Raw genomic sequence first — 17,632 nt, forward strand, 5'->3', positions numbered from 1 at the left:
TCAATACAAATCACGCGTGTAATAGAGCCAGCAGAATAAGTCTCATTGCAACATTTTCTGTATACAAAAGAAATATTAACCAAGAAAAGACAAATCATTCATTAGCTTCTGCTATTTCATTCCACTCCTAATCCACCGTGGTTCACAATGATTCTATAGATACTCCCTGTTAGTGTCAGGACAGCATGGGCCTGGAATATCCACCGAGTCTTCCTCTCTGTGACCTGGTTCACTTCACGGACCTATGATCGTAGCCCACAGGATAGGAGAGACATATAGATATAAATAGACTGAACAATAGAGTAGATTTTATCAAAGAACAAAATTTGGAAGATAGAGTTAAGTATGAGTTATATAACAGTTACGAGCAGTAAAAGAGTCAACACATAAGACAAAAATCGCAAGTTCCAGGTTTACACAACACTTCACGTTAACACTGTCCAAACTTGACCATCACTGGGTTGTTCATTGTCCTCTGTTGTGGGCGAACGAAGTCCTTGATATTGGGATTCTTTTGGAAGGATCTGTCTTATTTCCTGTGAAGGCCCTAAGGTTCCGGTGTATGGATGTTTTTGTTGGCGCGTTGACCAGCTGACCAGCTTGAGTTCCTAGTGTCACTGTTGATAGATACCACAAAGGGAACTAATGAACGAAACAAAATGTTCCTGTACATCACTCAGTCATTAAGTCCTACGCCATTGTCTACAGGCTGAAAGGTCCAAAGGAATTTTATTACTATGACCGCTTTTCCCAAATCACTAGTGGAGAAACCTCCACAAGCTGACCGACCGGTACCGGTTTCTAGATATGAACTTGTCGTCAAGCCAAGATTAAGGCCAAACAGCATTGCAGTGACCTCATGAGGAATTTAGAGGACTATATATAATCTAAGATTGATTATGTTTTCCAGTATGTCTGGTCTGGTGATAATTTTTTTCCCCAAGGAAGTCCGGGGACAACTAATCTCCACCAGTTGAGACCGAGAAGTCCGGGGACAACTAATCTCCACCAGTTGAGACCGAGAAGTCCGGGGACAACTAATCTCCACCAGTTGACACTGAGAAGTCCGGGGACAACTAATCTCCACCAGTTGACACTGAGAAGTCCGGGGACAACTAATCTCCACCAGTTGACACTGAGAAGTCCGGGGACAACTAATCTCCACCAGTTGACACTGAGAAGTCCGGGGACAACTAATCTCCACCAGTTGACACCGAGAGGTCCAGGAGTTCTGTTAGAATCACCACAGACTGAAAAGATAAAATATAGTATCTGTGAGCAATTATTACTTTTTTTTTTAAATAGTCCCCAGTACTAATGAAGTCTCCACGAGCCTCTCCAACCTTGATTTTAAATCTACACAAAAGAAAATTTAAAAAAATAAACAATTCTTTGCCATGTAACGCCTCCATTGGATCAAACACTTAATTTACAAAATTATAATAATAAAAATAAACATGTTAATTTAAAAGTAAAGATATACTAATAAATATTGAAACCATCAGAGACAGAAAAATGATACAAGAATTAGCATATGAACAACTAAGGGATAACTAACCAGGTATAATAGTAAATACACACCAATACTTACACACAAATACATGCATGACCTCACCCACATACTAAACATAGATATATCCACACAATCATCTTAGATATATACACACAATATCTTGTACATAACCCAAAGGGCTACAAAACAAAGTGTCGACGACTTCTGATGGCGCAGTCCATTAACTACCCAAGAACACATACAAATGCATCTTAACACAACGGTAATACAACCCCAACATTCATTGACGATATGTCTTTAGTGGAATTCTATCCTATATGTGTCCTGATGATTTGCAGAATCTCAAGTTTTATCTTAAAATTGTTTAGTGCAAAAGAGATGTCAAAATTAAATTTTTTATAGCTATAAGCAAGTGTAATACACTTTTAGAATATATTAGACAGCACTTTTTATGCGACTGTATCTATATAAATATTTTTCTCACATCTATATATATATATATAATTCTCTTCTTCCCTCAACAGTTTAAACGAGAAGAAGAAGCAAAGGAAAGATCACTCTCTTATTTCTGCGGATAGTACACGAGACAACAGGGGGGGGGGGGGGGGAAGAACACGTAGTCACAAAATAGCAGGGCCCGACCGGTGTAACCAAGAAATATCACTCTTTTTTTTTATTTCTACCTCACGTTAAAAAAAAAAGGGGGGGGGGGTAATCTACTCTGTAGTAACTATCGAAGCCACAGAGGACGCTCAAGAGTTTGGATACCAAACTCCGACGGAGGGAGTTATCCTAGGTAATTAAAGAGGCGAAAAAAAGAGGGGCGGGATGGAGGTGGGGGGAAGTAGTATTCATCCGTCACTAAATAACAGAACCGGACATAAACATTGTAGAGCCTTAGGCGAAACGGATTTCGCGGGGCCAAGTTTCGGTAGGGATACGGATAATAGCAGAAAATTAAGAGTTAATATTAGAAAATAAATTCGTCTTTGCATTTTATTCATTCTTTACTACGTACAGAACTACTTTACGAGCCTTGCGTGTAGCGAAGAAATACAGTACATCATAAAAATTCCATTACCTACATAGATCATGCTCAATAGCAAGAATTACCAAATGTTTCAATCTATCTACGAGAAATGTTGATCTCAAGTAATTCTTCATTAGTTTGAGGCGCAAGAAGCTTCTTTCGCTAGATTCCACAATTGCGGGTATTGCATAATGCCGTTTTTTGTTGTTTTTGTTTTTTTATCAAAGTAGGATTGGCGTTTTTCATATTGAATGACACCCCAAAATGACAATCACGCGTAGGATTGGCGTTTTCCATATTGAATGACACCCCAAAATGACAATTTTCGTCTATATATTTCAGGAGATTTGTATGAGTTTTCAAAAGATTTTAATAATTTCAGCATATTTCCAGGACTTTTTCGTATATTTTGCAATTTCAGTAGATTTCCAGGACCTCCTGTTAAATCGACAGGAGGCCGCGGAAAATCTGTTATAAGTTATAAAATGGTTTAATTTAATAATTCATACACCTAAAATTAGCGCGGGTCCTATAAAAGCGGGGGGTCCACTGCGGTCGCATAGGCCGGCCCTGCAAAATAGCGGCGTTTGCTACGTCGCCGGTCGACTAGTCTCTATATATAATTCTCTTCATGGCTCAACAGTTTGGACATCACGTAAAGGAAAGATCCCCTTTTTTTTTTTTGCAGGTCGGACGGACTAGAGTTATCCTGCGTAATTTGAGAGGCGAAAAAAAAGATGGGGAGGGTGGAGAACAAGTATTATTAACCCGTCACTATAGATTCGTCGGATTATTAATCCTCCAACATGTAGATTTAGAAGTCAGCTGCCTTAATCTATAATCTGCACACTTTTGAGAACCACTACCGTAGTAAAATTTACTGTTCACTCATACTATTTATTCATGCACTTAAACTAGTGGATACATCCAGTAATATTAAGGAAAAAAATAACAATAAAACAAAAAGCTAACTTTATTTTTTTTCCAAGCGCTTACATTTAAGTTTTTAAGCATTAATATTATTATTACAAATTTTAAGACGTTAGAATAAAATGAAACCCTATACTGAAAAGAGTTACCTTTCTTTAATAGATTTAACCTATAATTAGCTGGGGTCCTATAAAAGCGCTGGCACACTGGGGTCGCATAGTTTGCAGTGGCCTAAGGTCGGCCCTGCAAAATAGCGGCGTATGGTACGCCGCCGGTCGACTAGTAGTGAATGTATATGCATTTCCTAATGGATGATAAAGATTAGTATTATTATTATTATGAAAAAAAGGTAGATAATCATATAAATAAATATTTATTTGGATACGTTTTAAGATCCTTTAATTAATAAGATAATCATTTAGTCATTTGTCATTTCTAATGCGGGAGATGTAGGTATGTAACACAATATTATGTATATATTCGTTGGATGCTGCCCAATCAGACTAAGCATCTAACGTGACGTAACAGATGCATATCAATAAATATACTTATATTTGTTGTCCACACATAGTATTAATTCGTGATATTCATTTAGTGAATAAATATAGTCATATTAAGGGTCAGGCTTCGTTAGAGAGAAACACAATTCTTTGTAGCCCCTAATAATAGTTCTTGGTTATGGCAAGTATTGACGACCTAGGTAGGCAGAGTGTAATATATATATATAAATGTGTGTGTGTTTGTGTCCGATCAGAGGCGACCCTAGCAGTGCGCGGGGCCTTGGGCGAATGTCATATGTGGACCCTGAACCGTAAGGGAAGACTATATATATATATATATTTGATCTTACCACGTCACGCTAACGGGATCGTCCCTCCAACGATGAAGCCTTTTTTTGTGACCAAACATACTATCTTAGGTCAATACTGTAGTAACGGCCCTCGAACTACATAAACTCAAAGTGTTATCCATCTTCACTTCTGGCTCTGATACGTCCACAAAACGCTCTGTAAAAGACATTTGTTCTTTGTGTCTACCAACCAGCGTGCACCCAAAGATGACGAGAAACTATGCCATCAGGTCTAGAAGCTCGTTTTGAATCCTGTATACGAGTCTCTTTGTTCCTAATTATCCGAAGATGTTCTAGCATCAGTTGCATGGTTGGGTCGAATTTGTAAAACATCTCAGCCAAGATTAAAAAAAGCAATCGTTGTTTTGTCCCTTCCAGTTTCTTGATCTGTTCTCCCACAAATTGCGCTGTTTTCTTTAGCTAGAATTCTTGCTATTCTTCCTGCGCCAGTGCAGTTTTTTCTTTCTAATTTGTTCTGGTATCAAGTCATCCATTGGACATTCTCAAAGCTTAATCCAATCACGCTGACACAAACTTATAAGCAGTGCTTTTAAAAAAAAATAGGTGCGAGTACTTAGTGATGGATTGTCCAACTTTTAACGACTAATAAATCAAAACTAAACGTTAAGATACTAGAAAAGTCATAATGTTTCCCCACATGAAAAAAGGTGCCGGTACGCCGTACCGGTGCGTACCGTCACAAAAGCACTGCTTATAAGTATTGATGGCTGCATGGTCGGGTGTTAGGTATGCGCGCTGGACTGCTGTTCGGTCGTCTTGAAGGTCCCTGTCTAATGCAACCCTAACCCTAACCCTGTCTAATGCAACCCTAACCCTTACCCTAACCGATGGTCCCGGGCTCTCACCTTGCTCGCTGCCCTACCCCCCATCTTCCTGCCTGAGAATTAGACTGTAGGAAGTAGATAATATCTAAAGGAACATCCGAAACATTTTAAACATTTTATAAACATTTTAACGTGATTTACAGAAACTGAATTGTATTATCAAGATGTTTCCTGTCGCAGCAGCTTTCGTTTGTTGATTGGCCCCCTAGTAGCTATCGTGCCATATAACCTAGTTGGAAAAGACAATATGAAGAGTAACAAAATAGCTAAAACAAATTAATTCCACTTCTCTTATTTATGGTAAACCAGTAACACAAACTAAAAACGCAAAATACCTAGGTGTTATAATAAATGAAAAATCGATGTCCATATTACTAGATCTTCGGGACTCGCAAAAACCTTCCTTCAGGTAACAGTACCAGGAAAAAGACGAAGAGGCAAACAGAGAAAGCGATGGGAGGACAACATATAAGAATGAAAGAGGTTCTAACTAAGGCAAAAGACAGAGGAATGGAAAAAGACGGCCGACGAGTCTTGCAAGGTGCCCCAACGGTCCAATAGACTAAGGGGTAAAGGTAAAAAAAATAGTTTAAAACTGTTTCTCGCTACAAAGTATAAAAGGGAATAATTCAATATATAGCACTACATCAGTCAAGTGCGATTTCTTTCTCTTATTCGATATCAAGTCAAATAATAAATTACCAATAGTTAATTAAATAATTTGTGTTTTATTTTTGTTTTGTTTTGTTTGTTATTGATTCTTGTCTAGTCAGGTAAACTAAATAATTGTGCAAGATTTCCGCTTCATCCGCGATGTGGTGTGGGAGAAACTTTTTACCAGACAGACAACAGACGGACAGACATACAAGCCGAGTGAGTTGATAGGAGCTCTGTAAAAAAAAATAATTTAAAAAAACAAAACAATTAGGCTACTGATATATATATACACACACACATTTTCTACAGATTGGAACCCTTCCTCTCCCACAACGATACGAAGATAACGTGAGACGTACAAATCTATATTTAGTCGCTGGAACCGAAAGTAGTTTTGTGATGAGATCATTCCTGGAAAATGTTTAGGTGTCAACAGCTTTCAGTATTACATGGAATGTAATCGACAGGTGTATACTAGATCGATATAATAATCTGCTCTCCTAACTAAACAGAAGTCTGTTTGAAAGCAAATCTGTTAAGTGTACTTCAATACGTAAGTAGTGATTAAGTTTCTATTATATTTTATATATATATATATATATATATATATATATATATATATATATATATGCGTGTGTGTGTGTCTGTGTGTGTCTGTGTGTGTGCATGTCTGTGTGTGATTGTTGATGTGTATTTGTGTGCGCATAAATCCTAAACAGCGGCGTTTCTCGAATTGTGGGACCCATCTTATGACTGCTGACAAGGAGCGATTTTATAGTCATTTTTTTATATTTATTATTTTATATTCAATGTTTTATTATCAATGTACAATATACATTGATTTTTTATTATACTAATGAATTCATTTATCATTATATGACTTTTCAACCACAAAAAACAAAATTTCTAAAATTAAAATCATTTACATTAAACACAATGTTTCCAGTTTTCGCGGGAAAAGTTTGCACCAAAAATGACTGAAAACTTATTAAGACATTAAAAAAGTTGTTTGCTGCTGATGCACTTATTCTCGACGTCTAACCTTCTAGAGGTGAATTACAAAGTGGCACATCGCTTAGTTCACGACGTTTACATGACAACATTTTTAAAAGTCAATGAAAAGACATTTTACTTCGCAAGAAATTGATCTTAACGGTCAGGCGCTTAAAAGAAGTACTTACTGAGAGAGCTTAGGTCAAAGTTAACATTCCAATGTCACCATCAAGTCGCGTCAAGCCACACGTTTTGGCACGGTAGTCATGTGATCCACCAACTATGTCTACATTCCTAAACAAATGTATTTCAATAAAGTGTGGGTAGAAAACATAGACAAAAAGCTGGTGGCTGGAGGCTGGATGCTGGAGGCTGGAGGCAACAAAACACTGAATTGTAGGGAATAGGTAGGGAGTAGGTAGGGAGTAGGTAGGGTGTAGGTAGGACGAAATGCTTTGAATTATTGTGTAGGAGGTTAAAAGACTTTATTATGGGAGATACTATTTGGGAAGACACATTAACCTAATACTTTCCATACAATGACTTGAATCAACTCTTAACTATTCTTACTTGTATTATTTTTTCGACAGTGTGAACAATTGATACTATACTATCTGAACACATCAGCATGAGCTCAAATCTTCAAAGAATGTATGGGTTTTTTCGATGCTCGGGCTGTAACAAGAACTGGGAAAGCTCCCATGTCTATTGTCTCAGAGGAACAATGGAGGTAATTCGATATGTCTAGGTCTATTAGTGATATAAACAAATAAAAACAACTACGTTTTAATTGTGAAATATCGGGAAAAAATGAAAAAATATGTATTAAATAAAAAGTATAATTCTAAACCAATGTTTTTAAAGAGACGGTTTTATATTTAGTAAAAATGTGTTCATTAAATTTTAAAAAGTTAATAGTAAAACTGTGATGTTCCTAGTCACATACAAAGTAAAGCTACTAAAAGTTCCTCTTTTCAAGCTTTACCATCATGTACATGTCATCCGCTTCTGTGGCTCATGGTTAACAAGGGTATCATGTGGACAGCACAACGACAACCGCCTGTACTTTTCTAGACAAAAAAAAAGTAACCGTCGCACCAAAACTTTGCAAGCCGCATCGCATGGTGAAATAATATTTTTCATTTCTCTTCTAGTTTTTGAGATTTGAGTGTGACAGACGGACATTTTGCACAAACCTAATAGCGGCTATTCTCCTTTATCAAACTGAAAACTTTAAGAACTCAAAAACATAAGAAAATCAATATTTTTGGGAACTTTACAAACTTTGATATGTACTTGATGAAAAGTGTGACCACATGGGACATAATTCATTGTGCTTTGAGTGAAGATGTTCAGAGTCATAGAGATAATACTAAGAACATTATTAGTTCATTGTACTTGGAGTGAAGATGTTCAGAGTCATAGAGATAATACTAAGAACATTATTAGTTCATTGTACTTGGAGTGAAGATGTTCAGAGTCATAGAGATAATACTAAGAACATTATTAGTTCATTGTGATTGGAGTGAAGATGTTCAGAGTCATAGAGATAATACTAAGAACATTATTAGTTCATTGTGCTTGGAGTGAAGATGTTCAGAGTCATAGAGATAATACTAAGAACATTATTAGTTCATTATGACAATTTTTTTCACTTCCGTTCTCCCTCCCACTCCTCTAACTAATACTGAATTGTCTATCCCAATCCTCTTCTACTTCAGGCTACTTACGGATACTCCATTGTCCATCCATTCTTCTTCTACTCCAGGCTACTTACGGATACTCCATTGTCCATCCATTCTTCTTCTATTCCAGGCTACTTACGGATACTCCATTGTCAATCCATTCTTCTTCTTTTCCAGGCTACTTTCACATACTCCATTGTCTATCCATTCTTCTTCTATTCCAGGCTACTTACGGATACTCTATTGTCCATCCATTCTTCTTCTAGTCCAGGCTACTTACGGATACTCCATTGTCCATCCATTCTTCTTCTATTCCAGGCTACTTTCGGATACTCCATTGTCCATCCATTCTTCTTCTATTCCAGGCTACTTTCGGATACTCCATTTTCTATCCATTTTTCTTCTATTCCAGACTACTTACGGATACTCATTTGTCTATCCAAATCTTCTTCTTTTCCAGGCTACTTACGGATACTCCTTTGTCTATCCAAATCTTCTTCTTTTCCAGGCTACTTACGGATACTCCATTGTTTATCCAAATCTTCTTCCATTCCAGGCTACTTATGGTCAAGAATGCAAGTCCTGCCGAGTCATGTGCAAACCGTATAGAGTCGAGCATCTCGTCTGCTCCCAGTGTGGTGAAGTGACCTGTGTATGTCCATTCAAAGAAAGACACGTGGACCCCAACATTTCACACCGCAGAGACCTCTGTGAGAAATGTAGATCTGGACATCCATGTGCCTAGATGTCTCACCAATACAGATAAACATGTGTTTCTATGATGTGAGAAATGTAGATCAAGACATCCATGTGACTAGATGTCTCTTCAATACATACAGATAATAATGTGTTTGTATGTTCAGTGTGGCTGTGGTAGAGAGGAAAAGAAAGCTTTTTTATATGTGTTAGTGTATGTGAGAGAATGTGCTTGTTCGTGTGAGATGTTGAGAAAGAGTGTAAGTGTGTGTGTGTGTGTGAGAGAGAGAGAGAGAGAGAGAGAGAGAAAGAGAATGTTTTTGATATTAAATCAGTGTTTGAAATCCATTGAATATATTGTTTTCTTGACTAGACCCACTTTTTAGAGCTGGCTATCTCTGGTAGAACTCCAGGAGTGTTTTGTTTGGTTTTGGTATTGATCACAAGGTCTGAAAGAGGAACTTTACTTTTTTGTCTGACTTTACTTCCTAGCACCGGGCGCTCTCCCTCTAGCCTCCCTCCCCCACTTGTTATTTAAACTACAGTGTGTCAATCAAACTGAAAATATTGTTTGTATGGTCATTTCATACAAGGCGATGATTCAAATACTACTCTAAATTGTCTTTCACTAGCGTAATCTTTCGATAATCCAAGATCATTTCTGTCAGGGGTGCATGTTTTGACACACTTTGATGTCAGTGTCGTAATATGATGTTAGACTATCTTAAAGTACTTCACTGCTTTCATGAAACATTAGAGTGAAGACTACACTTAACTTCTAATTATTTGTAACAAAAATAATTAAATTAAAATAATTTCAATATCAGGTTTCTGAGAAATGTACATTTTTATAACATATATTTGTATACCTCGCTTATCATGTTGTATGTTTGTGACTCTCAGTCAAGTGTACACATCTGACATATTTTATGCCTTGTGTTAATCAGCCGAGTGTACACATTACATTATTGTCTATCAAAAAAAAAATTATTTTCTTAACATTGGAGATTAAATTATTATTATAATTGTGATATTAATTTGATGAAGTAAATTTATTTTAAAAACAAAACTAGCTTTGTGTTTGTTTGTACGTGTCTACGTGTCAAGGTAATTAGTTCTTCAATCTAGGCAAGACTAAAGTAGGTCAATGGAGAATCGGAGAACAAATAGATCTAACGCACAACTAACCTTCGATATTGCCATTATAAAAATAATGTCAACAAATCTATAAAAAAAAATAAAACTACAAAATACAATGTTAATCAAAATGTTGCGAATAAATAATTGTAGTCCAGATTCCAGTCAGATATTATTCCAATCCTAGCAAAGAGACAAAGTCAAATAACACAAGCACAATATAATCTAAATGGGAAAAAATTTCACCCTTAAAACTATATCTATCAATAATTTACAAGTTATTTCCCTTATTCGATATCAAGCAAAATAATTAATTACCAATAATTAATAGACTGGAGGCGCGGAGGCTGAGCGATAAAGCGCTTGACTTCAGAACCGGGAGTTCCGGGTTCGAATCCTGGTGAAGACTGGGATTTTTAATTTCCGGATCTTTGGGCGCCTCTGAGTCCAGCTCTAAATGGAGTAGGCCTACCTGACATTAGTTAGGGAAAAGCAAAGGCGGTTGGTGCTGGTCACTTGACACCCTCGTTAACCTTAGGCCAAAGAAACAGATGACTTATACATCATCTGCTCTATAGGGCAGGGACTGAAAGGGAAATTTTTAGTTCTTTACAAATTAGGAGACTAATTGGGTTCTTGTTGTTGTTTTTTAATTCATGTTTTGTTAGGTTCAATAAATAATTGTTTAAATTATCAACTTGATCGGAGAATGCGTGAGGGAGAAATAGCGTTCACGGTTATATACGGGGACTAGTTGGCCTCTCTTCAGTCGTAGTACGAGTATGGTTCATCTGGTAGTACGACTATGGTTCATCTGGTAGTACGACTATGGTTCATCTCGAACACTTTTTCATGTGACTGTGGAGCCCTATTTTGGAGAGACAATCCCGTCCACATATATTGCAGGTTAAGTTTTTACATTTTTAAATAATAATTTTAAATTTTTTAATAATTTGCAATATAGATTTTATTTTTTTAGTGTTCTTTGACATTGATTTACCTGAAGGGCGGAATAGCTTAAATTATGAGACGCACTAATACGAACAATGATTCCCAAATATATGTCTAAAAACCTTGGCCTGAATGTTTGTTTTGGTTTCACATTAGGGATTAGTTTCTCTGTTTTACAACTGTTCCAAGTATGAATGTGACGTGATCTAATTCAGTTGTGTCCCCCTGTGATAGTGGAGCAGCTTTCACTGCTAAGTACAACACAACAATATGGCTTACGCTTGGTCTACTAAGAAAAGATCTCTATCTCTAGTGAGGAGGTACGGATTCTTTCATTGTCCAAAATGCAGTCATTCTTGGCAGAGTGCTCATGTTTACTGTGATCCAGTGACAGAACAGGTAATAGAGTTTGAATCTTTAAATCACCACAGGCTTCTCTATCCATCTAGAGAGACTGTGCTAGTGCCGAGTTTAACTAAGTGGAGACTTTGGGAAGTTGTGTGTGTGTGTGTGTGTGTGTAATGCCCTTAACTTTTATAATTTAAAAAACAATAATTTAAAAGTATCTAAATTATTGCTAGAGTAATGACCCATTAGAACAAGTGTACATTTCATCTCCACTTCCTTCTCTTTTTACATTTATATGAGACCAGATTTTTGTGTATTATAATCAGTCATGTGCATCCACATAGGGCACCCACACAGGGTACCTACAGAGGGCAGCCAATTATCGGTGCTCGCCTAGCCAATACTGAATGATTGATAAACGAGATTATATTACCATTGCGCTATATGGTTGTACATAGTGACACACTAAAATCATTGGTTTCAAATAAGCAGCATAAATTTAGTTTGATGCGAGGCAAGTTGCGAGAGTATAATAGAAGAATATATAAGTAAATATAAATAAACATAAAAATATATAAGTAAATACAAGCAAATATAAGAATATTTATAAGTGAAAAAAAGAATATATAAGTAAATATAAGAATATATAAGTAAATATAAGCGCATATTACAATATTTTAAGTAAATATAAGTGACTCTTCATCTTCACATCATATGTTATATTACCATATAATTATATTTCTTTACAAATTTTTGAAACAATCTAAACACAGTGGTTCTAAAGCTAGTCCATGTTTTTTTGTAATAACCACATTCTGAATGCGAGAATCTCCGAATAATTCAAATATTATATAAATATGAAGCTATAACACCTTTTAAGACTAGAACTAAGACTGCTTTATAGATCCTTATGGGTATTTGTTGTGTTGACTCTAGAAGTCTAATCATGTGATGCAATTTCAAGCTAGTCTGATTTCATTGTCCCTATATGTTTGTGTTGTTGTCTTTTGTTGTCTTTTTTTCTCAGTTCTGTAAATAAAGGGACGTAAAGCAGTATATATTTATGTCTCTGTTTTGGTCTGTATTGTCTCCCCTGAGGCAGGCCTGGATGAGAATATATCGCAACAAAATGGGTTCACCTGATTCATTATGGGATTTTGGACAAAAATGGGGAGGGAATGGAAAATTTGGGATTTCTGTGACGATTCAAAACAAATCTAGATCTTTCTAAACTTAACCAATTTATTTTTAAATCAGCCATATTTTTTTTGGTAAGAGATAGACAGTAATGGTGGAACTACAGCAACAAATGTCATTAGCATAACCAATAACTAAACACTTACAAGACGTAAACACAGCCACTACCAGATTTGATATGTAATTAGTTTGTTGCTACGTGCGTGAACTTACAAAGCGAAACTAGAGAAACGTATGTAACCTCGACGCTCTGAAAACAAAATGTTAGTTTTTGCTTTCCGTCCTTTCTTTCTTTACTTGATCCACTGGGAGAGTGTTTACATAGAAATTGATCCATTGGGAGAGTGTTTACATAGAACTTGATCCACTGGGAGAGTGTTTACATAGAACTTGATCCACTGGGAGAGTGTTTACATAGAACTTGATCCATTCTGAGAGTGTTTACATAGAACTTGTTCCACTGGGAGAGTGTTTACATAGAACTTGATCCATTGGGAGAGTGTTTACATAGAACTTGATCCATTGGGAGAGTGTTTACATAGAGCTTGATCCATTGGGAGAGTGTTTACATAGAACTTGATCCATTGGGAGAGTGTTTACATAGAACTTGATCCATTGGGAGAGTGTTTAGATAGAACTTGATCCATTGGGAGAGTGTTTACATAGAACTTGATCCACTGGGAGAGTGTTTACATAGAACTTGATCCACTGGGAGAGTGTTTACATAGAACTTGTTCCACTGGGAGAGTGTTTACATAGAACTTGATCCATTGGGAGAGTGTTTACATAGAACTTGTTCCACTGGGAGAGTGTTTACATAGAACTTGATCCACTGGAAGAGTGTTTACATAGAACTTGATCCACTGGGAGAGTATTTACATAGAACTTGATCCACTGGGAGAGTGTTTACATAGAACTTGATCCACTGGGAGAGTGTTTACATAGAACTTGATCCATTGGGAGAGTGTTTACATAGAACTTGTTCCACTGGGAGAGTGTTTACATAGAACTTGTTGTTTCAACTTTCACCGCAGTTTTATTTCTTTGTTACCAGGTGTCACAGATGCCATTATAGATTTATTTGTATATTTCACATTTTAAAGCTTATGTGTAAATAGAAATATAAACCCTTGACTGAGCCTCAGGAATTACCCCACAAATCTAGATCCTTGACAGCGCCTCAGGTTTTACCCGAGACGTAATTACGATGTTGCAAATCTATTGGTTGATTTGAAAATAAATAAAGACATTTTAGCGCCAGAGAATTGACGAGAGTAGAAAGAGCGCGAGTCGATGAAAGAATTTCCTAGTAGACAGTCGCGTTTTCTAAGAGCTCTGATTTAAAGCCTTTGTAATATTTTTTGTGCTTGTTGATCTGTAACTTGTACATAAGCTGTACTTACGTTTTATATTTAAATAAAGTTCCAGAGTTATGTTTTAACAAAGAATCTTTTATTGTGAATACTAGATCGTCATTTATTCAACTATTTTAATTCAGGTGAAATCCCCGGCACCACAACACACGTTGTGACACCAGGTGAAATACAGACAGAGATGTCAAAGCTGCCACATTTTCTACAAACCATTTCAAGTTGAACCCATCAGGTGCAGCAATTGTGGCGAAGTCGCTGAAGATTGCGACTGTGCTAGAGAAGGCCGCGGGGCCCACACCAAATCTCACAGGCAGGACTTGTGTGAGAGGTGCCTAATATGTCCTGTAAAATGTCGACAGTCTTACAGTCGAAAACGTCGTTCCGTCCTTCAACTCATGAAAATGTGGAAATCGAAATTCAACGAGAACAAAGTTCTTCTCGGTGATGAGGACGAGGAGGATGACGACGAGGAGGATGATGGCGAGGAGGATGATGACGAGGATGATGATGACGAGGAGGATGATGACGAGGAGGATGATGACGAGGATGATGATGACGAGGAGGAGGATGACGAGGAGGAGGATGACGAGGAGGATGATGACGAGGAGGATGATGACGAGGATGATGATGACGAGGAGGATGATGAAGAGGAGGATGATGACGAGGAGGATGATAAAAGTGATAATGATAAAGTTGACATGGGATGGCATCTTAATGATGATGGCGATGGTAATGAAGAATCTGACATAGGAGATGATGATGATGGTAATTACGACGAAAGAGACGAAAGATAACGTAGAGGATAACACCAAGTGTTGATAGTGATAGAAGCAGTTAACTAAATGATTCGAACAATAGATATAAGGAACATGTTAAATATGTAGATGACGAGAGCTATGACGATGAAATAGAAAAGGGATGGAATACTTACTAATAAATTCACATTAACGAAACTATAACAGCATTAAACATACATACCTGTATCAGCTAGGAATATGATCGTCTGTATCAACAATGAATATGATCGCCTGTATCAACAAAACATATTATCGCCTGTATCAACAAATGAATATGATCGTCTGTATCAACAAAACATATGATCGTCTGTATCAACAATGAATATGATTGCCTGTATCAACAATGAATATGATTGCCTGTATCAACAATGAATATGATCGTCTGTATCAACAATGAATATGATTGCCTGTATCAACAATGAATATGATTGCCTGTATCAACAAAACATATTATCGTCTGTATCAACAAATGAATATGATCGTCTGTATCAACAATGAATATGATTGCCTGTATCAACAAAACATATTATCGCCTGTATCAACAAATGAATATGATCGTCTGTATCAACAATGAATATGATTGCCTGTATCAACAATGAATATGATTGCCTGTATCAACAAAACATATTATCGCCTGTATCAACAAATGAATATGATCGCCTGTATCAACAAATGAATATGATCGTCTGTATCAACAAAACATATGATCGCCTGTATCAACAATGAATATGATCGTCTGTATCAACAATGAATATGATCGTCTGTATCAACAATGAATATGATTGCCTGTATCAACAATGAATATGATTGCCTGTATCAACAATAAATATGATCGTCTGTATCAACAATGAATATGATTGCCTGTATCAACAATGAATATGATCGTCTGTATCAACAATGAATATGATCGTCTGTATCAACAATGAATATGATCGTCTGTATCAACAATGAATATGATCGTCTGTATCAACAATGAATGTGATCGCCTGTATCAACAAATGAATATGATTGCCTATATCAACAAATGAATATGATGACCTGTATCAACAATGAATATGATCGTCTGATTAACAAAAAAAAAGTACAAAAAGAAAAAAAGAAATGTAAGTAAAAATTCCAGTAATTGTGTACGAACAAAAAGTTACTTCAAACCAACTAAATATAGCTCTATCATTTACTGATGCAATTACGAGTTTTTGGATTCAAAAGTACACATGTGTGAATTCTATTTGAAACTTCTAAAAAAAACAATAAATAACTTTTTAAAATAGATATTGACTTTCATAGTTCAGATAATGAAGCATGTATATTAACAATAGCATTAGTATATATAAGATAGTTCTACATAGTAGATAAGATAAGATAAGATAATATGACCCAATTAAATGGAAATTCAGTTTGATTACAATTGACAACCTCAGCGTAACTACTGTACAATAACAGTATAGATGCAAATACGAACAACATTCACACACGAAACATATACTCACTAATAACCAGCGCTTAATAAATAGACTTCTATGAACTTCTCGATGACGACAGATGATCTTGTAACACTCTGACCGAAAGTGGGATGAAGGAGTTTTTAAATCTTTCTGTTTTAGTCCTAATGGAAAGGAGACGACCACTTCGTTCAGATCTTATGTAACAGTGGTTTAATGGGTGTAGGTTATCTTTAAGAGTCGTGAGTGCTTTGGAAAGGCATTTTTCAAGAAAAAGTTCTTCAAGAGATGGTAGCTGTGTTCGAGTGATGTATGATGCTTTTTTAATTAGTCTATTTAGTCTTTGTGCCAGTGAAGTATTACCATACCAGCAGTTGATGGCAAAGTTAATTAGACTGCTGATGGTTGCTGTATAAAAAAGTTTAATTATTGATTTGTCGATGTTAAATTTCCTTAGCTTTCTAAGATAGTAGAGACGTTGGTGAGTTTTGGTGTAAAGGTTTTGACAGTGTTCACTTTATTTCATTTTGTTGTTAATGGTTGTACCTAGGTATTTATATTCTTGCACTTCTTCTACGGTTTGGTTGCTTATCTGAATTTCTTCAAGATGGCCATTATGTTTCCTAAAATCTATTTTCATTTCTTTAGTTTTCTGAACATTTAAAATTAGAAAGTTATCTATACTCCATTGGTAAAAAGTGTTAATATTTAAATGGTAAAGATTTTCGTCACCTGCAATAAGGCCAATGATTGCTGTGTCGTCAGCAAACTTTATGATGGGAGTGTCAGCTGATAGGCTCTGAATGTCATTTGTGTATATGGTATACAATACTGGTGACATATTATGTTCCTATATTGTGATTTGTTTTCATTTCGATGTTGTCTTTGAAATAAAACCATAACAAACGTTTCATTTTTGTAACATCTTTTATTGTGTCACTTTAATATTAAATCATAAGTTCCACATTTCAATCTGTTAATGAATTTAATTGTAAGAGATATGAAAACATATGAACTTTCCGGCAGCTATTTAAAATGTCTTTGTCCTCACTGGAAGGGTATCAGAGCCTGATGCAAACATTCCCCATTGTAACACATCTGTACGAAATCAAAATTAAGTGACCATTGAAAACATTTTCTACTATAACCGCTAATTCTATTTATTCTATATGTGTGTTTATTGCTCGT

At 36.1% G+C, this 17,632-nt stretch overlaps 2 protein-coding genes and 1 long non-coding RNA gene across 4 annotated transcripts in view; 2 read left to right on the forward strand and 1 right to left on the reverse strand.

The window, feature by feature from the left end:
- The first annotated feature begins 6,221 nt into the window (after window positions 1-6,221).
- On the forward strand, window positions 6,222-10,268 carry LOC106068165 (uncharacterized). Its single transcript, XR_001217841.2, has 3 exons — window positions 6,222-6,378; window positions 7,409-7,548; window positions 9,060-10,268. It is a non-coding gene; the product is annotated as an uncharacterized LOC106068165 (long non-coding RNA).
- A 1,242-nt stretch (window positions 10,269-11,510) lies between these two features.
- On the forward strand, window positions 11,511-17,357 carry LOC106068169 (glutamic acid-rich protein-like). Its single transcript, XM_056029628.1, has 2 exons — window positions 11,511-11,686; window positions 14,370-17,357. Exons 1-2 carry the CDS (start codon window positions 11,558-11,560, stop codon window positions 14,997-14,999), a joined length of 759 nt encoding a protein of 252 aa, XP_055885603.1. The 5' UTR covers window positions 11,511-11,557; the 3' UTR covers window positions 15,000-17,357.
- LOC106068164 (uncharacterized) overlaps window positions 17,353-17,632 on the reverse strand; it is a 44,410-nt gene continuing 44,130 nt past the window's right edge. For both annotated transcript variants that reach the window (XM_056030735.1, XM_056030734.1), the window contains one exon: window positions 17,353-17,542. In XM_056030735.1, coding sequence (XP_055886710.1) covers window positions 17,492-17,542 — 51 coding nt within the window. In that variant the 3' untranslated portion in view covers window positions 17,353-17,491. The remainder of the gene's footprint in view (window positions 17,543-17,632) is intronic.

Source organism: Biomphalaria glabrata, chromosome 5 (genome assembly GCF_947242115.1).
Source record: "Biomphalaria glabrata chromosome 5, xgBioGlab47.1, whole genome shotgun sequence".
Taxonomy (NCBI): domain Eukaryota; kingdom Metazoa; phylum Mollusca; class Gastropoda; family Planorbidae; genus Biomphalaria; species Biomphalaria glabrata.